This window comes from Aphelocoma coerulescens, chromosome 3, assembly GCF_041296385.1.
Source record: "Aphelocoma coerulescens isolate FSJ_1873_10779 chromosome 3, UR_Acoe_1.0, whole genome shotgun sequence".
NCBI lineage: Eukaryota > Metazoa > Chordata > Aves > Passeriformes > Corvidae > Aphelocoma > Aphelocoma coerulescens.
Window position 1 is genome coordinate 23,929,116 of NC_091016.1, and position 27,866 is coordinate 23,956,981.

General features: G+C 38.3%; 1 protein-coding gene across 4 annotated transcripts in view; it reads left to right on the top strand.

Moving 5' to 3' along the window:
• The first annotated feature begins 2,583 nt into the window (after positions 1-2,583).
• RAB3GAP2 (RAB3 GTPase activating non-catalytic protein subunit 2) overlaps positions 2,584-27,866 on the top strand; it is a 43,725-nt gene continuing 18,442 nt past the window's right edge. The window contains exons 1-18 of one of the 4 annotated variants that reach the window (XM_069009500.1): positions 2,584-2,758; positions 12,760-12,827; positions 16,042-16,165; positions 16,884-16,965; positions 18,882-18,929; positions 19,033-19,108; positions 19,252-19,353; positions 20,420-20,519; positions 22,142-22,240; positions 23,057-23,205; positions 24,165-24,244; positions 24,348-24,437; positions 24,915-25,054; positions 25,753-25,969; positions 26,287-26,430; positions 26,683-26,765; positions 27,083-27,147; positions 27,539-27,629. In XM_069009500.1, coding sequence (XP_068865601.1) covers positions 2,650-2,758; positions 12,760-12,827; positions 16,042-16,165; positions 16,884-16,965; positions 18,882-18,929; positions 19,033-19,108; positions 19,252-19,353; positions 20,420-20,519; positions 22,142-22,240; positions 23,057-23,205; positions 24,165-24,244; positions 24,348-24,437; positions 24,915-25,054; positions 25,753-25,969; positions 26,287-26,430; positions 26,683-26,765; positions 27,083-27,147; positions 27,539-27,629 — 1,867 coding nt within the window. In that variant the 5' untranslated portion in view covers positions 2,584-2,649. Of the gene's footprint in view, positions 2,759-12,759; positions 12,828-16,041; positions 16,166-16,883; positions 16,966-18,881; positions 18,930-19,032; positions 19,109-19,251; positions 19,397-20,419; positions 20,520-22,141; positions 22,241-23,056; positions 23,206-24,164; positions 24,245-24,347; positions 24,438-24,914; positions 25,055-25,752; positions 25,970-26,286; positions 26,431-26,682; positions 26,766-27,082; positions 27,148-27,538; positions 27,630-27,866 lie in introns of those variants that run through there. The other 3 variants (XM_069009502.1, XM_069009501.1, XM_069009503.1) reach the window with 3 other exon arrangements.

A 27,866-nucleotide genomic window follows, 5' to 3' on the forward strand; every position in this document is an offset into this window, starting at 1 on the left:
GTTCTTACTGGAAATCTATTGTTAATTTTGGATATTAAGTGTTTATCTGAATGTCTTTAAGAACTTTGCTTAAAATTATGGCAGATGTTTTTCAAAGTAGTTTTGTTTTCTGTAGCCATTCATAATGAATCTTTAAAAAGTAGGAACTACTTATTGTATAACATACACACAAAGGTTTGTTCTGTAGCCCAAGGGTTAATATGAGTTTATCACTGCACTCAAGGCTGTCTTGAAATATCAGCTTATTTGCTGAGGTATTCATTGCCTTATTTTATGCTTTCATTGGTATCTTGGTAGTTTGCAACTTCTTTATGTACAGCAAACCAGGCAGTCTTAAACTGTTCAGTATTCTCTAATGAAGAAAATTTTCATAATGTGATGAAAGCTTCACTAAAGAATGACAAACCATGTTGTTAATTTAATTTCTTGCATACTCTTTAGTAATTCAGTCAACATTACTAGTGATTGGGCATGTTACAATTCTAAAATGTCATTAAATAGTTTTCCTTACAGGCTTTACAAAGTTTAATTAGAGCATCTGCAAATGCCCTAGCCATTTCTCTCAACTTTTCCTACACTATGACCTTGTTTTTGAAGAGTGTCCTTCCTATTGCTCCACATCATATAATTCTACGCCTGTTCAGAAAAACAGGATTGAACAACGCTGTATTCAATAACCACAGGATTACTCATCTGCTTAAATTCAAGGGTAACCTGCGTATTGCCTGAGGAGCCACAGATTTGAAATGTGAACACAAAATGTTCCTGTAGTCACCAAGGACAAAATTGTTACTGAGCCCTGATCACTTGTCCTGGGTACAGAGGAAAAGACAGGTGGAGTTTCTAGCCCTGTTTAATTCAATACCACCCACCACATTGGGGAGCTGTGGTTTCAGTGGGAAATCCAGAGTGGTGGAAGCAGAAAGTTCCTCATCTTTTTTCTGGGTTCGTGGAAGGGGCTAGGACTGCGTGACTGCTCGGCACCCAGATAAAGCTGCCATGGCCACTGTAGAGTCCCATTGCTGCCACTTCAGGTATATTTATATAGGAATGAATTATTTATTATGACATATTATTACATGTAAGATCTTAACCAGAATTATTTATTACACAGTATAAAAGTTAAAACTAGTACTGTATAGTACAGGATAGTATAGTGCACTATATCAAAGCAATTATATTGAAGCTAGCAAAAAGAAACAATGCCAGGCTCTCTCTCTCAAGGAAGTGTTAGTGTTTGCTCCATGCTGAATACCCTCTTGTGGGTATTGCCTCTTTTGTGCCCTCTTTTATTGATATTGCATTTATTACAAGTTTTTCAGTAAAACTGTGATTCCTGCTTGTGGTCTCTCCTAGTGTTTTGTCCCTTGTTGGAAGGGGGTGGGGGAGGAGCTGCAGTTCAGTGGGGTTAACTTTCCTGCTGGGTTTTAATCCAGTATATCACTACAATAAAATTGAACAGCTGAAGACATTAAAAAGTTGTCAGGGTAAGTTAAAGCCAGTTTCTTTGCAAATCTCACAGGAGATTTTGTGGAGTTTAAAACTTGTTAGCGTCTGTGCCTTTAGGAGAATCCAATTGGAGCCTTGGGATGAAACTTCTCTTACTAAAAATTTGTTTAGTCTTAGAAGGTATTTAAAGACGACGTAGAAGACCTAGACCACAAACCAAACTTGCAGAATAACTTGGACTTTCTCAGTTATTTCTGCTTTTAGCTACTCAAGACACACATTGCTATCTATCACATAAAAGAGCCCTGTGTGAAAACAAGAAACTGAGTTCTCATATATATACATACATATGTGTGTGTGTGTGTGTGTGTGTGTATAAAGGCTAGTCAAGTGAGATCCATTAAAAAATTTGTCAAGTCTTATGCACAGGGAATTTGTGTTTTCTTGGGGCCCAGAAAACCTCCCTTGGTGTTCTTCCCACATACTCTTTTTTTCTCCTTATCCGATGAGGAGGTTTTGGAGGCATGGGTCAGCAGTCAACACCAATGTCACTCCACAGCAAATCTCACTCATTATAATTGCTGCTGTCAGATGCCTCAATGTCCAGAGGAAGAATAGAAATGGGCTGGCATTAAATCTAAATAAAAGCTTTGTATTTGAAAGAGCAATTAAGACTGAAAGAAACCCTGTTCTCACTAATCAATACAGGTTTTTTCTATTCATCAGAGTAACATGGGGATTTTGGGCCGTGCTGGTTCATCCTTAGGCCTGGATTAGGCTGAGGGGAGTTGGGGTTGTTTAGCCTGGAAAAAAGAAGTTTCAGGGGTGACCTCATCGCTTTCTACAGCTCCCTGAGAGGAGGTTGTGGGAAGGCGGGCAATGGCCTCTTTTACTAGACCGCTTGCGACGGGACAAGAGGAAATGGCCTCAAGCTGCACTAGGGGAAGCTCAGGTTGGACATTCGGAGGAATTTCTTCACAGAAAGTGCGATTAAACACTGGAAGGTGCTGCCGGGGGGGAGTGCCGCAGTCAGCACTGCCGCGCTCAGCACCTCCCCGTCAGGCCCCGCCCTGCCCCGCCCGCCACCACGGCGGCGCGGGAGCGGCGCATGCGCCGTGCGCGGGGCTGCGCCGGGCCTGAGGGAAGTGGCCGAGCGTTTCCGGGTTGGGTGGCGGCGGTGGCAGCACCGGCACCGGGAGCATGTCCTGCGCCCTCGTCCCCTTCGGCCACTTCCAGGACCTGGAATTGGCCCGCGACTTCCTGTGCCCGCACCGCCGCCAGGGCAGCGCCGCGGCCGGCAAGGAGAGCGGTGAGTCCGGCGCCCGGTGCGGGGCCGCTGGGGCCCGGCGCGAGTGGCGGGGCTGTGCCCGCCGCCCCCGCGGGGCCCGCCCGGCCGCGGGACTGTCCGTGCGGGCCCTGCGCTCGCTCGGCCCCGCGCTGCCACCCTCCTGCCCGCTCGCGGGTGGCCGTGTTAGCCGAGTGCTCGGGGTCACTCTTGTGGTAAAGGGGGGGTGTCTCGCTGTAGCTGCCACATCTTCACCTACAAGGTCAGACTTTTCTGGCGTCCGTCAGTTCCAGGTGCGCAGCTGTCACTCCTTATCCTGTAGCGTGCAGGGGAAGTTCTTTGGCCACTGACCCTGCTTGCCCCAAACTTTAAAAGTTTGTAGGTTTCTTGCTGAGAGTGCTGTTGTCTGGAGACGCTCTCGTAAAGACAACACACGTTGTGCACGCCGGGTTGTCTAAGAATGCAGAACGTGCTGAAAGTATACTAAAGGTTCAGCTTGGCAGCTTAAAAGACAATAAATCTTAAAGCAAGTACAGTCAGAAGTTGTGGAGCAGGTTTCTGTTCTGTTCGGCAGTGCAGGCTGAGCTGCCTGACACAGAGGCTGTGTTCTCAACAGTTCCGTGCCCAGGATAGACAGCACAGGGAACTGAAACACTGTTTTATGTATTTGTTACTGCCATACTGTGTTAACTGTACGCTGTGTGTGTGTATGTGTATAAAGATATAACTCCCCCAATATGTACAAACTAAATCTGGCTGATATTTTTTGCTTTCTGGCAACAGTAGGGAACGAAAGCGTTTGAAGAGGTTGATGAGGATGCTTGTAAAAGTCCTCGAAGCTGTAGACAGAGCTGTGAGAGAAAACATCAAGGTGCTTATTTTAAAAGCTTAAAATGCCTGTAGGGGAATTAGAATAGGGGAGATCATAGGATGGTTTGTGTTTGAAGTGACCTTTAAAGTTAATCTAGTCCAATCCCCCTGCCCTGAGTAGGGACACTTTCCACCAGACCAGGCTGCTCAAAGCCCCATCCTGCCTGGCTTTGAACACTTCCAGAGATGGGGCATCCACAGCTTCTCTGAGGAACTGGTTCTAGCGCCTCATCCTCTTTGTTACAAAACTAATTTCTTCCTAATATACAATATAAATCCACTCTCTTCCTGTTTAAAACTGTTGGTCCTTGTCCTGTAATTACTGGTCCTGTTAAAAAGATGGCACAACAATTGTTAAACACTTTTAAAAGTACATTATATTTTACCGCTAAAACTTTTGTGCACAAAAGTTTTGGTAGAAAACAGTTTTCTGGTGCTGCTGGTGCTTGTTCTCTAATAGTTCTCTGAAAAATTCATAACAAGTTCCATATGGCTTTTCTTTGGTATCACCTGTGTCTGAAAGAGGGATTCTGGAATCAGAAGGCTTCTGTTAATGTCTCTTGAATTCTGAAGATAAAAGCAAAGGATTGGAATGTGCATTTCTAAAAGTATGTGTTGAAAGAAATTAAAACATTTTTCTCTTATTTGATGATACATGAGAGGCATTTGTGTAAAATAACTTTGATATTTTATTGGAGTGGATTTATCAAATGGGAGCCATAAAGAGAAAATATTTAGTATGTTGTAAAACTACCAAAATGATAGACGCAAAGAAGATGCATGTTCCAAAATGTGCTGCCGTTCCATTTTAATGAGTGAGCTGTATTCTGGACTATTTTTATATTTGCTTATTCAGTCATTGAGGCAGAAACGAGTGTTTTTCAAAATAATGCTCATTTAGATTCATTGAAATCTTTTGGATTTGTGCTTGTGATTTTTCGCTACCACAGCTGTTTTCAGGGTTCAGGATAAATAAGTATAAATGTCAGCAAGTGAGAGTTCCCAAAGTGGTTTAGACGTAAGATTGTAACTTAGTGATTTTGAAGCAGAAATGCTTAGTGCATTTGTGTTTGATGAGGGAGAAGCGCTGCTACAACTTGGAGGCATCTTAAATTAGAAGTGAGTAAATTGTGGAGATATCCTGAGTTAGAAAAAGCTGAGTTTGGCTGTGTGGAACAGGAGATTGTTTTCCTCTTAGGCTTGTTCCTTCCGTTCTGCTTTGCTGCTGCTTTGTGCCCTGACAGCTAAGCAGCCAAGCTGCAGGGCTGTTTTGTAACTCGGGCTGAGATGAGAGGGTCTGGATCCTGCAGTTACTGCCTGTCTCTTGGTCACCCACAGTCCTTGGAAATACTTAACTCCGTTTTTCATTCTCTCTTCCTTTGCTTTTTTCACCTACACACTAATCCACTCATTTCTCTTCGTAAAAAAGTGACTTGTTGCGTGGCAGTCCAAAGTTGCTCCCTTTTTTCTTGGGTTGTTGTTGTGTCCCTTGACTGTTACACTGTTCACATGTAAGAATTCTTTGCTGTCAATAAAGTTCAAGGGAGAAAGTGTGAGAACACGCAACAAATCTCTGCTTCTCGTGTTGTGCACTGAGGAAAGAAAAACCAACCAAGTTTTTCTTGGTTTTATTTGTTTTTTAAGTGTATAATGTGCTTCTATGGCACAAAGAGCCAAGGCAAATATTTTTAACTAGCAAGGTATAAATAAATGCTTTTTATCAGGGAATGCTTTGGTAAAAACTCTTCTGTTGACAGAATGCACTGTTTTAAAACAGTAGTTTAATAAGGTTGAATGTTTAAAACCTCGGATTTTAATCTGCTTTTATATTTTTACTCAGTAGGGAGAAAAATAAAGACTAGGTTTTTTTACTAATAAGTTCAACAGAGAAGATGTTAATTTGCTATCAAATCAAACTTTAGTTCTAAACTTAAGCTGTGTTTATTTTCATAGAAACAATTCTATAAATACCAGCAAACACATGTCAAAACTCTTAAGTATTATTTCATTTTTACCTGAGGATGAGCACCTTTCATTGACTTTCTTTTTTTTAAAGCTATGCTTCATTTGTATGAAAACTCTTGCTAGTATATAAAGGTCGTAGTTAAATGAAAAACGATGACTACCTTAGAAAAATAAATATGTATTAAATGTTTTAATTTAACAAAGCACATTTGAGTTAACAAATTATTTTAGTCATAGCTTAATGTTTCAGGTGTTTAGTAGAATTTTCAAGAACTCCTGTCAGGTTTTGGATAACAAATATTTTTGAAAAGATGCCTCTGGGATCTTCAGTGCATGAGGCTTAGGGTTTTTAGTGGAGGCTGTAGGCCTTGTCTTTTTTGGTTTCTTAGTTATAGAGCAAAGAAGTTTTTTATGCTGTTTTAATTTTGGCCCTATTTTGATTATAACAAAACTAGCCAAAATGTTTTCTGTGAGTGTATTTGCTGCAATAAAATTTAGGGTGATTAGTGTAAAAGCATTTTTGCAGTAACATTTGAAATGAAAATAATTTGTTTGCTTCTGAAAACGCAAGCAGTATACATTTCTAAATCACAGTGTGATACTGTGACTTTAATTCAGTTTTGAAGTTAGATGTCTTTAGTTTGAGAAAAAAAACCTGTAACTCATCACCTTGTATTTAACATAGTGTATTTCATTTATATAAAAGTTAATCTAGGTTGTCAATTTCAAATTTAACTTGAAAAGGCTTAGCAAAGTGTTGCATATATTAAAAATACAGGTGTGAGTAAATTAAAAAAAATCTGTATTTTCATTCCAAGGGGACTTAATTTTTTTTTTTCCCTTTCTTTGTACAGGTAAGCATTTAAACACATTCAATAGTAGAACAGGATAATGGAAAGCATCCTATAAAGAACAACTTCACTTAAGTTTTTCCTGTAGCCCAACAGGTTGTCTTGTTTGAGCAAAGGATACACTTGTCTGGTAAACTGAGGAGGAAAAGAGAGGTGTCCTCCTCCTCTGAACCTTGTGTGAAGTCAGTTCTGTGGGTGCCTGTTTCCTGCTCAGTCAATAAACACTGGAAGGAAGGGTTTGTGTGCTTCATTCTTGTGTTATGCAATCATCTGTTAAAATTGGTACTGATGCCATGCTGAAATAATTTAAGAAATGTTCATGGACTGCTTGAGCTGACCATTGATCTGCCATGAAGCAAAATATAGCTACTTTGTATTGTCCATATTAGAATAACAGGTGTTGGGCTGGGTCTTGCCTCACATGCTTTAAGTAAATAAACCTGGCATTACAGAGTAAATTGGTTAAAAATGCTTCATATGGAGTTGCTGTATCTTTATTCTTTAGAAAAGAAAAAGGTTTGAGTGCTTTTTCATATTTTAATGAGCAGGACTTAAACAAGCACAAGAATTTAAGAGTCTTGAGAAAAGTAATGCTGCTAATGAGTCCTCTGCAGAGCCTGGGCCTAGTGGTGTCTAAGTGGCTCTGAAAACTGCTGTTTTAACTGTGCAAGTACTGGGAATAGGAAGTGTTTGCATCACATTTAATTTGACATCTTGCTGTGTTGAAGAGTTTTTGGGCTGCTGTTGTCTGGATCAGAAAACAGTTGTAACAGTTAACTCTGTTAAACACCTCTCTAAAATAAAGACATGCATATGAATGAAAATCCATCTTATTTGCAGTATGTGATAAAGCTTTGCAGGCATGACAGAATTTTAGCATTAGGAAATTAATTATTGGATGTTTACCTGAAAAGAGCAGAAAATAGAGCAAGGCAGATAACATTTTCTATAATCTTTACAAATTGAAGAATTTAACTGCAGTATATTTAGACCTCTGTGTGTCTCTGTTCTTCCAATACACTCACAGCTTGAACAGTGTTTTAAAACATTTTATAGGCTTGGTGACAGCAATTCAGTGACATAGCTAGGTAGGACTGCTGCCAGATAAACTTTGGGGGTGTTAAGGTGAAACAGAAAAATCAGTGCTTTCTTGGTTTGCAGATATTTTTAGTTCCCAGGTGTGTTTATATCTGGTTAGGAAATTAATAAGGAAAAAAAGCCAGCAAACCTAAACTTGGCCTTGAGAGTTCCCAAGCAATGATACCTCCGTTTATGATAGTGAGTTTGTTCTTATTCAGGGGAAGAAAAAGATTGACCCCTCACCTGAGAGTTTGCTCAGAATTATGAGGTGTCACTTTCCTGCTTCTTTTTACAGTAGAAGTGATGGCTTAAGCTTGTCAGAGAAACTCCTTTCCAAAATCCAGCCTTGTTGCATTGACAGCAGCCTGAAAAGTGCTCTTCAGCCCAGTTCCTGGCTCCAGCATTTCTGGAGTTGTACACTCTGCTTTATCTGAATCAGCTGACTTAATTCAGAAATACAGAAGGCCAGGCTTTTTATTTGAGTTGCCAATAAGGTTACAAAGAAAAAAATACATTATGGAATGAAATTCTAGACTGCATTTAGCATTAGGGTTGTTAACTGTTTCTGTATCAGCCTTATTGAATCAGTTATATTCCTGTTGAATACTCTTCTGACAAATTCTTTTTCATTGCTTCTTTAATCAGATCCTCCCTTTCCAGATTGTATTATTTATGTTCAGTATTCTTTTCTTTCAGTTTTCATGTAAAATGTCATTAAAATATACTCTCTGCCTGAATTGGGTTACATCTGTAGTAGTTAATATCTCAGATACGGGGAAGAGTAAATGACATGCTCTCAGCATACATGAGAGAATGGTGTCAGAGTACTTCATCCAAACTATCTTCTCACCTGAGTTTTTTGCTGCTTTAACAACTCCTTTGCTGCACAGGCTTCATTCTTTCTTACTCTAACTTAAGGCACTGCTTGCACCTGAAAAAAGTGTGGAATACTATGTTTTGTATGTAATCTGTTTCATTTGTTTCCTATGGGCTTTGGATTTTTTTCCCTCTGGTATTTCAAATTTTGTTTTTGGGGTTAAGTTACAACTGTAAGCCATAGAACTTTGCAGTATTACTTTAAAAAATCTATGTTTATTTTTATCTGGATTGTTTTTAATTTAGTCATTTTTTACTTTGTTGAAAGCAATTTTGACCACCTTAAGGAAGAAAAATGCTTAAGTGGTTATTTTTTTGATTAGGAAACTAACCTAGTTTGAGTGCTTTTGGGGTTTTTTTCCCCACTTAAGGATATCTGAAGTGAGAAGAGAGAACAAATATATAACTAGTCTCAAGAGAGGCTTCCTAGTAATGTTGGCAAAATAGCCTAATGTATTTGTGAGTCCTCACGTTGGAGGAACTTTGGGAATAAATGGCCTATGATTCCTGAATAGCAGGAAGATTCTAAGCTATTTCTAAAATTCCTTGGCCTGAAGAGAAAAGAAACTGCTTCTGTTTCTTCCAAAATTATGCAGTCCAGTGATATCAGAATTGCAGTAAACGTGCCTGGAAAAAAAAAATCTGCAACTCTCACACTTGAGCAGTCATTTCTTGCATTATTACCTTTTATTGTTTTATATTCTTAAAGCATGGATGGGAATTCATTGCATGTGTCCAAGCACATCCTCAAATAACCTCCTGCATGGACTTGGAACATAAATGTGAGGGCAGGAAGGAAAGGCTCCAGCTGCCTGCCCCAGGTCATCGTGCTGCTCTGGAAGGTAGGACACTGGCAGTTCTGTGTGCTCAGATGTGTATTCTGTAATTTGGGAAGTGAGTAAAAATACCTTTCGTAGTGAATTTGACCTATTAAACGCCAGTTAGACCTCAGTGGTCTAGATCTGTTGCTATTTTTTCTCTCTCCTCTCTTCTTGTCTTTTAAACAAAACATGCTTATAAATAAAAATTGTTCTTGTGGGTATTATGTTTATGATAAATGTGCTTAAATGAATTTTCTTGTGCATTAACACCAGTGTTGCACATGTGCAGCATTTAAACCAGCTCTAAAGTTTCAAATGTGCTGATGCTGTATGCTTCAAATAAAGAATTAAGTGGTTCGTGTAAATCCAGTAGATGAACTTTTATTTTTGCAATCTCCTCAGTAAAGCAAAATCTGGAATATTGCTGCTGCTTTATCCAAGTAAGAAGAACTGTTTTTAAGACATCTACTACTAGTCAGAGATAAAGTTGAATGGAAATAGAGATTTTGCAGGAAAGTTTGATTTCTACCCCCTACCCCCCACCCCCCACCCTTCCCCAAAGAGGGACTGGAAAAAATGATCATGTTGCAACTGTTTAGGGCTTGCTTAGGTATTGGTTACTAGATAATGTGTTACATTCCACAGTTGCTAGTTCTGATCTGTAATGTTACTAAAGGAAATGGTGGGGTATTTCTTAAAATGTTCTTCGTAACAGATCTTGGACTCAGTGGACTTGGACTCTCACTGGGCCAACTGCTGGTGGGTGGGAAAGGCTGGGCTGTGCAAGCTGACCTCCTCCATGGAATACTTTGTTCATTGGCACAGGTGAATAACTGATGCTTTGAGTTACTTTTTGACAGTATCTCCTCTGTGCCTTCTCTGTCCATTGTTCCAGAGGTTGTTGTCTATTGTTTAAGGCCTCGCTTCACTATTCATGGCATAGGTGAAATGTCTAAATAATAATGTGAATAAAAAAACCACTTTAATTTCATTTCTTTTTAAAAAAGGGAACAGTATGTGGAAGAAAGGCAAGATGGATGCAGGGGCTTGAGAAATACATATGATAGTGCATCCTGGGATGGTTTATACAATGTGGAGAAGGGATATGAAGGAGCAAGCTTGTAAACCCTTGTAAGCTGGAGAAGGTGCTGCCTTTGCAGAGCAGGCCACAGTTCCAAAAGATCTCTGCAGGTTTCGTCAGTGGAATGGTGACTCACCATTACATCATTTTCCCATCTTTTTTTCATTTATCTAGTATCATCCCAGCAAGATGACAACTACCATGAAATTGTAGCTATTCACAGAGGCAGCAAGAATCCTCACAGCTGCGGTTTTATGTTGTGGGTGTTCAGTCTCAGAATTGAAGTGGCTGAGGTTTCTTGGGAAGGTTGGTCTGCTCTGTGCTGTAGGGAAGGCATTGGCCCCAGCTGTGTTTCTTGGATATGGTTATGTTTTTCTCTGGACTGTGGCACGTGGACAGATTTCTTTTCTCCATGAATTTTATAGGAAGATTTTTTTGTCTTTTGAGATAATAAAATGCAAACAGAAGTAGAGTTTTATTAGCTATCTTAATCTAAACATTGAAGTTAGCTACTGTTTTGTTCTTGTGGTTACTATATTCAACAGTATTTGCCACAATTTTCCTTTGTATGTTTTTATGCTGGAAAATTTTCAACCTCAAATACAAGATGAGACTGTGACCCTTGGAAGCTTGTTGCTTATATAGTTATGTCTGAAATAACTGCAGTTATATCTGTATTGATGATGATGATGCAGTAAAACTGGCTGACTTGCCCATTTTGCAGATGGTACAGACCCTTCCATTTTACAGAGGTAAAATGGAATGGGCATCTTGTCTTCTACAGTCTCCTAAAATACCTTCTCAACAGCATTGGGGGAGAGCTTGTGTCTTAAACTAAAATATTTTTTTCAAAGGTTTTGTCTTCCTTAGTCATATAGAAGCAGATTTAAAATCTGCCTAGACAGAGATTACAGATTTCTGTTTTGTTGTTCAGCCTTTCCTTGCTTGGTGGTAACACAACTACAAGTTTTTAGACCAAATAAAATTGTTCTTGATACAAACCTTCTTGTCTGTACCGTTTGACCATTGAAAATGGCAGAATCTTGCTTAAAACTAAATTTAAACTCATTTGAGACATTATGTTTAAACTTCTTCTTAAGGTCAAATTTGCCATGACAGCAACAGTTAATGGAAAAACTTGAAAGAAATCCTTGGAAAACTCTTGAAATCTTATTGATGTTACTGCTTCAGATTTCACTCCAGTGCATGCTTGGATGGAAGTCAGTCCTTGGCTTTTCTACTGAACTACAATGATGTTTATTGATTTATTGATGGTCCCAGTGGTGGTGGTGTTTGAGAATTGTACATCTGCTACTACTAAATGCCTGTGGCTTTTAACTTGATATCAAGTTCTGTATTTTTAGGTGAAAAAAATGGCTTCTACATTCCCTCTTACAACTAAGAAGTAGGCTTGTCTCTATGAACCTCTGTTTTCTTAGGTGTTTGAGGTATTTTGTGAGCTTGTGGTTACTCTGAGGTTTCTGAATGACGTAATTGAAACTGATCGGTGTCTCATTCATTTTCCTCTCTGTTGTCTTGCAAAGATGTGAATGACCAAGGTCCTTGTGCTCCTTTTCTCCTCGGAGGCCAAACCTTCAGCTTTTGCTTTGCTGGTGCTTGTGGGATCTGCATTATTCTGGGCTCAGATGCTTTGTGGTCACAGATGAATTTCTGTGTACTATAGTTTCCTTTTGAAATGAACTTTGGTTGCTAGTGGCTGATCCTGTAATTGACTTAAACTGGATGTTAATCCACATTATAGAAGGGAAGATGCTTTACTTGTGCATATGTGGTTCTTGTGGTGTGTTACAGGTTGTCTTAGTAAAGCATCGGGGGCAAATGCAGAAAGTTCTGAGGGCTTGGAGGGAGACTCTCTCTTCTTCCTTTGTAGCTGCCTAAAATGTGCAAGATGTGGCTTTTCTTGTCTTTGGAGTAGTAATAATTCCATAAATCAAGCTAAGGCTTAGGTTTTGCAGTGAGGTTTTATGTCTCTGCCTGCTGGAGAGTTTTTGCCAAGTGGAAAGTTTTTGCCTTCCTTCCTTATGCCTTCTTACTATATAAAACTATGGATGTATCTTGGGTCTCTTGAATTTCTGTGAGAACCTGGGAAAAGACAAATTTGCTTGGATAATTTGTTCTAGTGGACAAAGGCCCTGTTCAGTGATCAGTGGCTGTTGTCTCAGGCACTGTAAGGTGAAACTTGTACAGAGTCCTGGATGCAGGCTGCCAGAATTAATGTGACACAGGTGTTGTTAAACCTGTTTCCACTTTGTACATAGGGTACATCTTCTGTTATTGCTCTTCCATAGTGTCAGAAATTGAAGTAAATATAATACAGATAAATAAGACACTTCAGGGTTCTTTCAGTAGAACTCCTTTAGCATCTGCCATAAAAAAACTGTAATTCATTAGTGGGGAAAGGAAAATGATTGTTTCGTTGCCTATGCTGTATTCCTCTGACAAGTCTTTTTTCACTTAAAGCAGGCAGATCAACAAGCTGGGAAGATGGTGGCTGGGGAGCTTGGGATGAAGCAGAATTACAAGAACCTGTAAGTTCATGTGTGTATGTGTATTGCTAACTTCCCTATCATGGAAGACTTTTCCACTAATTTGTGTGTGTGGTGTTTTGTTTTTTTCCTCCTCTGTAATTGTCACCTGGGCAAGAGAGGTCTAGACCTCTGTTTTAAATGTGACTGCTTGTTTGTCCCTTGCTCCTGTAATTTTTTTCTAAATATAGCTTGGATGTTACCTATTGTGATAATTGCTCATATTCTTGTGTTCTGTAGTGTTTTTCTCACTGGAGTATACCCACATCTTTCTGTGCTGCTGCAGCTGAGGGCATCTTTTTTGTCCTATAGCTAGCCAGAAATAGGGCATAGCAGTGAAGGTATAATTAACGCAAATTAATATAAATTAAAAAGTCCTGAATCATGAATTACTGGCATAGGCATCCTCCTAAGGATCACTAGTGCTCCTTTTATGTTGTGATATGTGGATGGTGTTACAGGAGAGTTTAAACTACCTGTGTGGGATGGAACAGCACAGTTGCTCTTTAAAAGGGGAAAAGCATTCCTCTGCACCAGCTCCTTCGACTAAGAGTAGCAGGGCTGGTCTGTTAATTGTTTGTAAGGCTGAGCCTTCCAGCTACCAGCTGACTTGATGAGATGTCAGTGAAGCTGCTTGTAGAAATCCTTTGCACCTGAATGAATCATCTCAGCAGAATTAGTTTATTAATTCCCTTTAAGAGCTCTGAGGAATCCAGACATCACCTTGGTAACAAACCCCTTATCTGCTGTCTTTTTCTCAGTGTGTAGGAAGGGTGCCCAAGTTGTTGGGCAGTATCCTTGTGACTGTACAGCAGAGAAACAGATTTTTCAGCTGAGGTGACAGACAAATTGAAATGAGCATGGTGTCTCCCAGAGATGAATCACTGACACTGTCACAAATGACAGGGGTATAAAACCTTTAAAATAGGATGGGTACTCAGCTCCACTGTAATTGCCATGAAATGAGTGTGTTTTTCAGGCCATGTCTTTTTTAGATGTGCTGTAATGTTTATAACTTCCTGAATGAGGGGAACAAATACTTGATTTTCTACTTTTGTTGTAATTTGATAGAACCAGCAGGCATTTCTAAATTGAAATAGTTCAGTTATTCACTCTTTGCTTTAAAATGTCACACTCTTCTGCCAGGTGGTTCACACCCTTCTCGCATCCTCTACTTACTGGTTTTCCTCTAAAGTTACCAGTGATTCCAGGCCAAACTCTTCAGAAAGGGTTTGCTGTCATACACAGCAAAGGGGTTGTTCTGTGTGGGAGCATATAAATACAGGAGTCTGTGTGTCTAAACACACAGCAAAATGAGTGTGTGAGTCCAGCACAGAGCTGAGAATTATTAGTAAAATATAACAATGAATTCCCTTGTTAAAGCTTTGATTTGCATTATAGTTGGTGAAAAATTCATTGTTTCTTGGAATTATTTGTGCCCTGTACAAGTACCTATTTCATGGAACATAGCAATTTCTGAGAAGGCATTGAAAAAAAAAGTTCTGTTTTTTTTTATAAGGTGTCCTTTAATAGATCTGATTAGTTATTTTGTAGGCATGATGATGTCTTTTCTTAAATACAGATTTTAATCATTCTGTCTTTCCCCTTTAAGTAGTTTGTTTTGAAAAGTTCAGTGCTTTTCCTGTTTTTAACCTTAGCTTATTTTTGTAGCTAATATAAGATAGCCACGTTTTATGTCTTTATATTTCAAGTTCTTTGTTTGTGTTTACAGATAATTTAAAATTTTGTCTGAAATACTGTTGTAATTCATTTTTCTTTAGACAAGAGTTTAATTTCTGTTTCTTTTTCCTCAGTCTGAAAATCATGACATTAAAAATCAATACAAGGCTTTTCTTTGGCTTTTGCTTACGTGTTTTTGCATGATACATTTACCTCTGTCATGAGTAGTTAAAATTGTCATGAGTATCTCAGCCAACTTCACTGCCTTTTTGTAAAGTCTTGAAAAATGCCAGTAAATAGGGAAAAATTGTTGCTATAGAATTTGGCATCCATCAATAAACAAAAGTCACATGAAAATAGGTTCTCTTACACAAATTAAGAGACGGTGTGGACAATGGTAGTTAACAGAACGTTTGTAGTGTGCTGATGTAGACTTTATCACGGATATACAAAGTATCTTTATGTGCACAGTGGCCATTTCTATGGTACAAGCTTATGAAAGGAAATAAATACAATAGCTGATTAAGAGCATGATGTGCAAATTCTTCCTACAGATTGGTGTTTATTTTTCTGCTGGGAGTAAATGTGCATGTTTTGAAGCGGATGCAACATTACTGTAATAGAATAAATAGAATGAATCAGAAAATGATCACACTGAAGCTGTTGGGTTTTTTATTTGTGCATAGCTGCTTTGAGATATGAGAGGATGAAGTAATACTTTGGAGAGCTAAGAGGAAGTAGGGTTGGATATGGAAGTGGAAATGGAGTCTGTGGACAAGGGAAAGTGTGTAGCTGCGATTGGATAAGAGGATGGATCTTAACTAACCAGGAGTATCAACTCTCAGACTTTGCAGCAGTTCACTGAAAGGCTGTTACTTCCTGACTTTGAACTGTGATTAGCAAGAGCTACTTAGTGCTGCAATAAAATATTTGGCTTGTTGTCCCAAGCAAAAAAAGATGTAATTGTTTTGCTTTTATACATGAGGATAGTATCTAAGTTTTTATTTACCCATCTTTATACCCTTAAAACTTGGCACCATTTTGTTTGGAATTGTTTCATTGTGAAGCTACTTTGTGGAAAGGTACCTGATACCTATTGCCATGTGAATACCAACTTAGTTGCCTTCTTGATATGTGCATGTATTTACTTAATGCTGGTCAATGTATGAGCTTGGATAAATTGTTCATTTTGAGTATGGATTGCAATGAGAATAACTACAGAGATTCTCTGCACTCTCTCATCAATGATTTTAAAACTTTAAGTCTCATTCTCCTAGTGTGTCTTTGAAAGGAGATGATTTTGAGTAGAGCTAGTGATGAGTACTTCTTTGTTTTCTGTTTTGTAAACACACAATTAGTGCAAGGCTGATGCATTTCTCAGGGCTTTTCATGCAAGTTGGAGCTGAAGTGATGTGGTCAGTAATAAAATGTCCATTCAGCACTGGTATGGAGGGCAAGCCAGATTGTTCTCATCAGTCTTGCAAGTTCTGCTGTGCCTAAAAATTCTTGCATACATTGACTAAAGCTTTACCTGCAGGAAGAAGAGGAATCTAATTCCAAGAACCAGAGGAATTACTGGCTTCAGGACTGTGTGTTGTCCTTGTCACCAACCAATGACCTGATGGTAATAGCTAATGAACAGAAAGCTGTCTTTTTAGTGCGTAAGTATCCATTCCGCAGAGTGTTTATGCCAGGACACTTTATGGTAACCAGAACAAGGTTTGTTTGCCCCACTCCCTCTGTTTATCCCCCGAGTCATATTTGTATGTGTTATAACTACCCAATAGTTTTAAAATGCTCAGACATTTTTTTTGACATTATTTTTTCTCAGTAGGAAAACCAAAACTTTTGTATTGGTTTTAGCCATTAAGAAATGCTTGACCTTAGTTTCCTTTTCCCTTAAAAAATGACCTGAGCCAGTATCACTTGGAGAAAGGAGTATTAACGTGAATTGTTCTTGAAATTTCCACCTTTGATAGAAAATTCTTGAACAGTGGGTGAATACCATCTTGAACAATGGGTGGCTTTGTATTTTACTCTAAAGTAGGGCTCTGGAAACTTTTAAAGGTATCCCTGTTTCCTGAATTGAACCTTTTAAAATTCTATGGATTACTGTATAAATATTTTTAAACAAAACTCGGTATTTCAGAATTTTAGTAGTGTGTTGTTCCATGTAAATTTCTAAGAAAGCATATGAGTTCTTAAGAAAAGTCCCTAAGAATGTCTTTTTATTTTTATGATCTTCAAGGTTTGTAATTGGCACTTAATCTAAGTGTGGTAGGATGTATTGTACCAAAGAGAAGAATGAGAAATAGAACTACATTTGTGAGATGCAAAACACTGGAGTTTTATAGATGGTGTCTTTATTCTTCATGGCAGCTAAATGGAAGCACAGTGACAAGGGAAAGGAGGAAATGCAATATGCTGTTGGCTGGAGTGGCTCTCTGAATGTTGAAGAAGGGTAGGTGTTGAAATGCAGCTGTGATTAAGATAATATTTTCATGTTTAGCAATTAGTAACATAGGCTTTTTACTTGTACTCTTTTTCCTTCCATCTGAGTGCATTCGTGGTCTTACGTGTATCACTGTTGGAAATAGAGTGACATGAGTGATGAGAAACAGTATCTGCAAAGCTCATTCCTGTGCGCGGTGTGGTGTCACAGGACAAGTTCTTGGAAATGAAAAGAAGGGTTCTCGGCAAATCACTGTATTTGTGTGTAATTTAGACAAATTACACAAATTAGTACTCTTGAAAAATCTGCTTTTATAGTAGAGATGAAATTTTCTTAAGGAATGTTGTACTTGGAATTGTATGGAGTTGTTCTATAAATGCTTCTCTTCATATTCAAAACCTCAAACAAATATAAAGTCATCTCTCTGATCAAAATATGGTTTTGGGCTCTAAGTCACTTAGGGACTTGGAAAATTTGCTTTGGTCATACATTTGGTATTTATACAGTATTTTTGCTTCATCTGTCCTCAAATAACCAGGCAGATGCTTTTTTGTATCTCCCATATGGAATAAGATTTTGCACTTTGCTGTTGCATTTGCAGCCTTGAGTTGCTGTCTGCCTTTGAACAAGCTCCCTATTGCCTTCAACCTTCTGCTTGCTGCAGGAGGTGTTGACTTCATCAGCTTCTCTCCAATCTGTAAAAATCATAATTCTTTTTTAAAACTGCTGCTACCATGCATTTGAAATGACCCTGACATCTTTTATTAAAAAAAAAAAAAAAAAAAAAAGAAGAGAAATTCTGTTTGAGGGTTTGTTTCTTGCTACTGTTACAGCCCTGAGGGACACTGTCATATGAAACAGGTAGCTCTCTTTAGATAGGTGCACTTATATTCAATACAAATTGAATTATTATTCTGTGGAGGTGTAAATATGTTAATTTCTGTCAGATTGTCAAAAGACTTAACTTTTTTTGGTTGGTTTTTGTTTTTTTTTTCCTTTTCCCAAAGTTGCCTTCAACTGAGAATGTTCTGTGGTGGCTAAGCTTTGCTATTGGAAGATGAGATGTCACAGAGATATTTAATATTGCTTTGAGAATGTAATGAAATTGCAGTTCATCTCAACCTTGCATTTAGAAAGCTTTCCTTCTCTAATTGTCTACCCTGCTTATTTAGTCACTCTTTGGGAAATGGGGGTGACCTGAAATGTAAATAATAAACAGTACTGCTGGCATTTATGCTTTAAGTGCTGTTTGGGATGTCATCTTGAATTATATGCTGGCTCGTAAAACCTTTGTACTGCTTCTGTTTCCCCAGACAGTGTAAAACTTTGTGTCATGGTAACAGTTAAATAACTTTTGATTTGAGATATTGAAGCCTGCTCATCTGCTTGCCTTCTGCATACTTTGCCTGTCACTGAGCATGCTCAGTTATTGCATTAACTGGGAAGACCATATTCAAATGCTGTCAAATTATAAGTTATTGAATAGCAGTGGATATAAAATCTACCTAATTGCATATTTCAAAAATTTATTTTGATATGTATGGTTCATTTGGCTCTTTTTTTTTTTAAAGTGGTTGTTCATGGCATATCATTATAGATCAGAAAAAAAATTTGACCTTTAGGTACATGAAATTTAACTTGAATCTGCTGAACAGTACTGACAGAATAATCAGCCTGTGATTTATGAAAGACAGCATTAACAAGGTACAAAAAGCACTGATGCAGTCTGTTTGGGCACTCTTGAACTTGTGGAAAATGTCTTTAAAATGAAGGGATTTTTGTTGATTCTTACTGTGAATTTGATATATGGTGGGCTGCATTAATAAATGACTAAAACTTTCAAAGTGCTGACATGGCAAGATCTCTTGTGTGGAGTAAAATTTCACAGCTAGGGAAAAGCGTTAATTTTCTGTTTCTGTTTGTAGTGAATGCGTGAGTAGCGTATTGTGTATTCCATTGGCCAGTCAGAAGAGGTAAGGATGTATATGCATCACTAGTCTCCTTACATGGCACTTTGCTGTGTCTCTAGCTTAGAATGGGATTTGATTTTAACTTGAGTGTGTCTTTGTGAAACAGGAGCTCCACAGGCCGCCCTGACTGGACGTGTATCGTGGTTGGCTTCACCTCTGGCTACGTTCGGTTTTACACTGAGGTGTGTTTCTGAGCAGGGCAGGACAAGGGTGCTCTTGTCATAAACATCTGTGTGTTTTAAATTTGGTCTCTGCAGACTGTGCTTTTGGCCTTCCCTAAGAGAAGGGACAGACATGTTCATGCTTCTTATCCTTTCTCTTCTAGAGTGGAGTACTGCTTCTTGCACAGCTTTTGAATGAAGATCCTGTCCTACAGCTAAAGTGCAGAACCTATGAGATTCCCAGGCATCCTGGTGTCACAGAACAGGTTTTGTCAGATTATTTCAAAAGCGAAGTGCCAGTGTTATGGGGTATGGAAGGGAGTCTTCTCTGTGAATCCTCTGTGTCCTTTACCAGTTTTTGATGGGATGGACAATTCTTTAGAACAAGAGACTCTTGATTTCTTGTTCTAGATGTATACATGCCTGTATAGTTTGAGGATTCAGAATGTCGTTTTATTTTTTGGAGTATTAGCTCTGTAGATTTGTTCTATTTTTCTCTGTTTGCAAAGGAATGCTTCATTCATCTTCTGTTTATTCATTTGTGTGCACAAAATATGATAATGCATCGATGAAGGAAGAAAATGTAACTTGACAGGTGCCAAAAACTATTCATACTCATTCATAAGAACTTATTTTAATTATTTGACAGAGGAGATAGCTGGAAATTAAAAGAATATTTATAAGGCTAGGAACCTGCATGTCATTATGAGTATTTCCTGCAGAACTCAGACTATTTAGTAAAAAAGGCAGCTTTCCTTGCTTTTGGCTGAGGTGGCGAGCTTTATGCAAAAAACTTAACAAAATCACAGAAATTTCCACGTTTCCTTTGTACCAATACTCATGTGATATAGCATGACATTTTTGGGATCAGTTTTGAAATACAGGAGCATTAAGGAATTTGAGTCTTGAATTTGTATCACCAGATTAGCATTTATGTGCCCAAGTGGTAATTTAGGCAGGCACTAATCCAGTTTCAGAATTTGGCTTCCTAAAACCATGGTATTGGCATTCTAGATGAACCTGTTTTTCTGTGGCCTTCAAAAGCTGCTGTAACTTATGTATTTTCTTCCTAAGCCATAAGATACATTAAGCAAACAAGTTATTAAAAGAAAATAAAAATATAAAACTGTGTGGCTAAAATAATTTTTGGGACAGTTTAATACTGAATTTCTGTAGTTCTGCCTTAGTCTGTTGGCTGTGGCTTTTTAATATATTAACTCCCTGGATGTAATCCTCATCTTTGTGTAGTTAATAGTATAAAAAGCCAGAAAAGAAGCTGTTACAACAGTAGGAGTGATCTATTTTTTGTCTCCTTCTCATTTTTTTCCCCAGAATGAAGAACTAAGTATCTTGTACCCAGCAGCAATTGTGACAATTGATGGCTTCAGCCTCTTCCAGTCCCTTCGTGCGTGTCGCAATCAGGTAGCAAGAGGTACGTGTAAGAGGAAATGTTTCTTTTTCTATCTCTTAATAGTTCTTTATTTTTCATGACATTTACTGTGGTTAAATATCAAATCAAGGTGGAATTTAGATCTTCCTTGCTTGTTCATAGATATATTGACACCTACTGCGTTCAGGGACATTTCTTCCTTTACAGAAAATGTTCTCAGAGCCCAAATTGTCCAAGTAGTATTGACTGTCCTCTACATGCTCACCATAATACTTTACACTGGTTTTGGCTGGGATAGAGTTAATTTTTTTCTAGTAGCTGATATGGGGCTGTGTTTTGGATTTGTGATGAAAACAGCACTGATGGCGTGCTGATGTTTTAGCTGCTGTGGAGCTGTGCTTACACAGTGTCAAGGCTTTTTTGGTTTCTCACATTGCCCTGACAGTGAGCAGGCTGGGGGTTCACCAGAAATTGGGAGGGACACAGCTGGGACAGCTGACCCCAACTGATCAAAGAGATATCCTGTGCTGTATGATGATATTCCTGGAAATAAAAGCTGGGAGGAGAAAAGGAGGAAGGGGCAATCTTCAGAGTTATGGCATTTGACTTCCCAAGTAACTGTTACATGTGATGAAGCTCTGCATTCCTGGAAGTAGCTAAATATCTGCCTGTACCTGCCTGCTGATGTGAAGTAGTGAAGAAAGTTCATTATTTGGCTTTGTTTGCATGCTGTCATTATCTCAACCCACAAGTGTTCTCACTTTTACTATTCTGACTCTCTTCCCCATCCCACAGGAGTGAGTGAGTGAGCTGCTGTGTGGTGGTCAGCTGCCCACTGGCATTAAGCCACTGCATACTGCTAAGGTGCTTCTTAGCATGTCACTGTCAGTGGAATGCTCTTCTTCCCAATAAAGACTTTATGGGAAGTGATAAAGCTGTGATGATGGCAGTGGTGGTCACTGCTGTTTGTGTAAATGTCTAAGAGCTTTTGGTACCTTGTTTGCTTGTGCAGACTTTTATCCTGTTTCTTTAGTACAGTGCCTGTTCATACTCTAATTTGGAAACAAGCTCAGTTTCCAGGGGGTAGAAGAGAATTATGTGGCAGTACTGTGTGATAGGTGTTGAGAAGGACTTAAAGCTTGTTGCAGTATCTGCAGCTGGAGTGTTGTGTCTTCCTTCATTCTTGATCATCTATGTTTGGGGTAATAGATATTTTGAAAGTTTCACTCACTGGTTTAGTTTTACCACTGTTCTTACCTCCCACTGTTACATATCTAGTGTGTGCTGACTTTGCAAATACTTGGGTGGAGAAGTTTCCACTTAAACATGCCCAAACCACAGAAATAAATTGTAGTAGCTTTTTTAAATTGTACAGGATATTATACCATAAATAGCTAGTGAATTCACTATCTGCAAGTGCAAAATGTAGTTATGATGGAATAGCCTGTGCGGTTTTATTCAGTTAATTTTTTAAAATGTTTTTATTTGGTGACAGTAAATATTTCAAAAGGCCATTTTAACAGATGTTTCAATGCATGTTAACTTAAAACCAGGTTATTTTGTGGCTTCAGATTGCATCAGGTGTTTTTTTCCCCTCTCTGTTATGCTATTCCTTTGTCTTTGACTCAGTAGAAATTTTTTTGTGCTTTATCAACTTTTGTCAGCTGCAGCATCTGGCAATGAGAATGTTCAGCCTCCACCATTAGCTTATAAGAAATGGGGTTTACAAGATGTGGATACGATTGTTGACCATGCTAGTATTGGTAAGCATTTCTGTTTAATTTCAAGTACTTAAAAAAGTGAAGTAATGTTTTTGTGCAGTTAAATTCGGGTTGAGAGCACTTAGTGATACCAGTTGAATAGAAATAGTGAGAGAAGGTTGTCATAATGAATTAGCTCATTAACCATTATCAAAAATATATTTTACTTTCTTTTCTAGTCTGATTGAGCCTTCCATCTTACAGCTGTAACTGACTTGTTCTTTGTTGCTTGGGGCGAAACAGCTGAGAGAGATCAGATCAGATGCAGTTTTTTCCATTTCTATCAGGTGAAAGAACTGTCTGGCAGGCAGGTTAAGACTGGTGGGGGTGTTCCCTGAGTCTAGCACGTAAGGAAAATTGAATTTGAGATGGTTCCTTTCCAAAGAGGACAAATTGACTTGTAGGCTCTCAAAGACTTTTACCCTTCAGGAATTTGCAGAAGCCTCAGTTCTTGTCAGAGAGGTATATCTGAGGGACAGTAAGCTTAGTTTCTCTTCCACCCTTTCTACAAAAACAGCTAAGAGGTCAGAAGGCTGCTATCAAGGCAGGTGAAGTGGGCTTGGTACATGTATTTTTGCTGCTCAACTCTGCTGATTTTTTTTTCTTCTCAACAAACCAGATGTGCTTTATAATTAACCCAAGGCCATTAGGTTGTTTCTGACACGTTGTTTAGCATTTCTGTGGTTAAAGCTGTTCCTCTTCCCTTTCCCCTGAATGTTGGCTGGTCAGTCAAGAAGGCAGGAGTATATTTATGCTTTTGGAGCAATTGCATGCCTTTGTTCTGAATGTGTAAGACATTCACTTTAATGTTTTTGTTAGGCATCATGACACTGTGTCCTTTTGATCAAATGAAGACTGCCTCCAATATAGGAGGATATAATGCAGCTATAAAAAACAGTCCACCTGCCATGTCCCAGTATGTTACTGTTGGAGCCAATCCTTTCACTGGGTTCTTTTTTGCCCTGGAGGTATGTACTGCAAAGCTGACTTGCTGAAACTTTGAGTAATTAATCCTTCTTTTTTCTATATGAGTGTTTCTGAAGTACTCTTATGTTCATTTTATGCTGACATTTCCCCCTCTTGATCTTCTGAAACTGGAATGGTTTGGAGTGCATGTGATAGTAATGTCTAGCATGGCTTCCTGCAAATGAGAAATTTTACTTTCTATCTTACAGTGAATGGGACAGTCAAGTAATTTTTTAAAATTTGTTAATTTATTGCCTATTAAGTAACTTAACTGTTTTTGAAAAATTAGGTTGGTATTGTGTGAACAATGCATCTTAAGGATTTTTTGAGGTCTTTGGCCTTTGATTGTGTGCAACCATGACCTGAGTACATTGTAGTGATTTCTTGTAGGAGAAAATTGCAATTTATGCTTCACATGTGGCATATTTACATCATTTTCTGTTGTATGGGAGGAAAAGGATGTCATCGTAGCTGTGTCTTGTACCTTCAGACCCTACGTGTGTGCTGCCCTTATCAGGATTGAAAGTTAATTGAAAATGCTAGAATTGGAATTTTTACTTTTGTACTTGCTCTTCCAAAATGTTTGTGAAAAAACTGCTTACATGGTTATTTGCAAGGATGCCAAAGCTGTACACCAGCTAACTCTGTGATAGATCATACACAGGGTTTTTTTAACTTCTGTTGCAGACAAACATACTGAGCTACCAGTGACTTGCAGGAGGATTTTGAAATTGTAAAGAGATGTCAGAATGGCTTTTCTGGGGGCAATGAATTAAAATTTTGCAGTCTTAAAGCTATGCTTTCTGAGCTGAAAGTCCATAGGAGGCCTGAAAACTATTCTGCAGTTGAGTTCAGTGTAAGAACTATTTCTTGGCTTTCTAAAGGCTTTGTTCCTTCATTTCAGGGTGGTTCACAGCTGACTATTTCTTGACTTTCTAAGCACTGTATTCCTTTCTTTCAGGGTAGCTCACAGCCACTGTTGTCTCACGTTGCCTTAGCAGTTGCAAGCAAACTGACTTCAGCATTATTTAATGCTGCCAGGTAATAAAAAAAATATATATATTTTTTAGTAGTGGCTTCATAATATTTTGAGCATTTTTAGGACCATTAGTGTAATTCTTCTTACATGTTTTTCTGTTGCAAGTGGCTGGCTTGGTTGGAAGAGTAAGCATGAAGAAGAACCTGTCCAAAAGCAGAAACCAAAAGTGGAACCTGCAACTCCATTGGCAGTGAGGTAAGTTTGTCAGTTGCTTTAGATCTCTTGTGTTTTTAATTATTTAGATTATTTTGAATTGATGAACATGTGACTTTAAGCAGTAGTGATAGTTTGCAGGTCATTTGTTTTAAGCTTTGTTTCTTTTCAGTTTATCATTCTGAATAATGAAATAATTAAGGAAATAATCTGAAGCAAATAATTATTCATCTTTCCCTTCCAGTGTGTGGGTTCACTGTTACTGTACAGTCGTTGCCTGACAGTGCATGACAAGGCAATCACTTATCCTACTTTCTGAACTTTGCTTTTTCAGTAGCACTTAGGCAGAGCTGTGATACATCTCGGTAGATAGCACAAGAACCTTTTTCATAATTTGCTCTTAACTTTACCCATACCTTCTGTTATCTTAAAAAAAAAGAAATCTTAATCCTTATAAGAAAATGTAACTATTTCTGAAGAAAAGGATGTGTCTAGTGGTTTTGCTTATTATTTTTTCAGGTTTGGACTTCCCGACTCCCGTCGCCATGGTGAGAGGATATGTCTTTCTCCATGTAACACTTTAGCAGCAGTGACAGATGAATTTGGAAGGGTTATTTTGCTGGATGTTACAAGAGGACTTGCAGTTCGCATGTGGAAAGGTATGGTAGTGATATTAGGATAACAAATAATATTCTTCAAAACACTGGGGCTTTTGTTGAGACTTATGATTTCAAATATTTTACTACATTGCTTCATTATAAACCAAAGTCAGGTGTAATATAAAGTCCATAAGGGTATTGCTGCAAATTCCTGGAATACATGGCTTACAGTTAAAATTTGGTCTGTTTTGAATGCCATAGATTTTTCTGAATTGTTTTTCTTCACAGACTGTTTCCCAACAGAAAGCTTTTGACCTAACAATTTTTTTGGAAGAACTTTAGCTTTATTCTCCAAGGTTCTTTCTCTTGATAAGCTCTAGTACCCTCTTTAATTCTGCTGAGAAGATAAACACTTTGAAAAATCAGTAAGAAGATACACAGCTTGTTAGATTCTCATTTCATCATGATGACTGCCCAACAAGGAACTCCTCAATTTCTTGCATTGTTGTAATGTCCAGAGTATTGACCTGATGTGTCTTGGGGTTTTTTTGTATCTTCTTCAGAAGAATTTGTTCCTCCCCAAAGCTTTGTCAAGGGCTGTGTTTGGCCACTATTTGGTGGGCCCTGCTCCAAGTCAATGGACTCTTTCCAGGAGTCAGGAGTTGCACAATTTGAAACAAATCTTAAGATTACAGCTTGATGCACTAATCCTGTGTTAATTTCTGCACACTAATGAACTTCTGTCTTCTCTTACAAAGGATACCGTGACGCAGAAGTTGGTTGGATACAGACTGTAGAGGACCTTCAGGAGAGGGAAACTGAGAAGATGGATTCTTCTCCTTTTGGAAATGCACAGGGTCCAAGCAGGGTAGCTCAGTTCCTTGTGATCTATGCTCCAAGAAGAGGTATTCTGGAAGTGTGGAGTACGCAGCAAGGGCCTCGGGTTGGAGCCTTCAATGTGGGGAAATACTGTAGGTAAGAAACAGGTAGCAGGTAGGCATGGTGGCTGTGCTGCTGCAATACAGTGATATGTGGCTATGCCAGGGTAAAAGTGCTAGTGGTGCTGGCAAGCCCTTCTTGTGCTGCCCAGTGTTTCTACTGAATGCAGCTTGTTGTTCTAGAGATGGGAACTTAGTCATATTTCATCAACCTACAGTCTTTTCTGATAAAGGTGTTTAGCAGTTATTAAGCCTTCGCTTTGTAATACTTTTTACCCTTTTATTTAATGTGTGGAAAGGGGAGGTTGCTAATTTTGTTATTCTGCATAAAGGCTTGTTTTTTGTTGGTTTCAGGTTGTTGTATCCTGGTTATAAAATAATGGGTCTAAACAATGTGACCAGTCAGGGATGGCAGCCCCAGACTTACCAGATCTGCCTTGTTGATCCAGTCTCTGGGAGTGTAAAAACTGTCCATGTACCTTTCCATTTAGCACTGAGGTAAGGACATTCTATGTTCTGTGTTACTAATTTCATTATTGTTTTTGGAAACAGTTGGAGAGGGTAATCTTGGTGTTCCTTTTCAAGCTGAATAGTACTCTGTAATAGTGTCATTGGTTTGTATGGATTAACTTGATTTTCATTATTGTGATGTTACCTTAAAGCAGCATAAATAATTTTAAAAATACAGTTTAATTGAATCATTGCTTTTAGTTCTCTTCACTCATACAGTTAAAAATTCTTTTCCTTCAGTGATAAAAAGAGTGAACGAGCAAAGGATATGCATCTAGTGAAGAAGTTAAATGCTTTACTCAAAGCTAAAACCTCAGATCCAGGTAGGTTCCCCTGTATAATATCTAAAGATTGTGTGTTATCAAAGGGCTCTTGGATTATCTGTCCTGTAAGAGTGCAATCACAAGTATGATCATGGTGCATTCTGGCAGTTCTATGTGCTATTAGTTATGATCTTTAAGTAGCTCGGGGTTTCTGTTAGTTTGTTTCATTTCCCCAAGCTTTTTTGGCAGCTTCTGTAACAGTATCTTCATCTTTATGTCATGAACCCATATGCACTTTAACTGTGGTGCAAGTTGACTTGCTCTTCAGAAGGCATTTGAGAAATATGAATTGAAATTGTGATTGTCTTTGTTTGCAGATTTAATTGAAGCTGAAGCAAAGGAATTAATACTTGATATCAAATACCCTGCTACAAAAAAACAGGTGAAGATTTAGAGTATACTTTAATATTAGAAAAAAAGTACTGCATTACCAGAGTGCTAAATATTTCAAAATATGGTTATTCTTTTTTTCCTATATTTACTTGAAGCAAATAATTGAGCTGTTTAGGGTTTCTGTGTGTTTTTTTCTGGGTAGTTTTTTTACAATATATTGACTAGAATTAACTTTGACTTGTGACTTCTCCAAGGCATCATCCATGAATAATAAAAAGAGAGAAGACTTTTCTGTAGGAAGAAATTATGCCACAGGTATAAGTGAAGGTGAAATACAGATGAAAAATTGTGGTCAAAGTTGTGCTATTGTTGCCTTAACTTCCATGTTTGTACAATAAGATTAAGTGAATATTTAATTCTCTTGAATATCTGCTTAACAGGCTTTGGAAAGTATACTGACAAGTGAACGTGTGCCACTTTCATCTCTCACAAACATCACTCAGACATTAATGGATAATTTAAAAAAACAGGGTAGGTGGATTTTGCAAATATGGAGAGGCATTTGCACTTGGTCTGCAGTGCTGTAAGACTATTGTAGAAATGTTCTGTTCCACAGGAAGACTGCACTTGGTCAGCTTAGTTTTGATACCAGATATCACAGGATGTTGCTTTACCGTGTCTTTATTTAATGCAGACTGCAAATAGCTTGCTAGTAAGTATGCTTGGCTGTGCTTGCTGTGTGCTTAGTAACTTGTAATGATATATTTT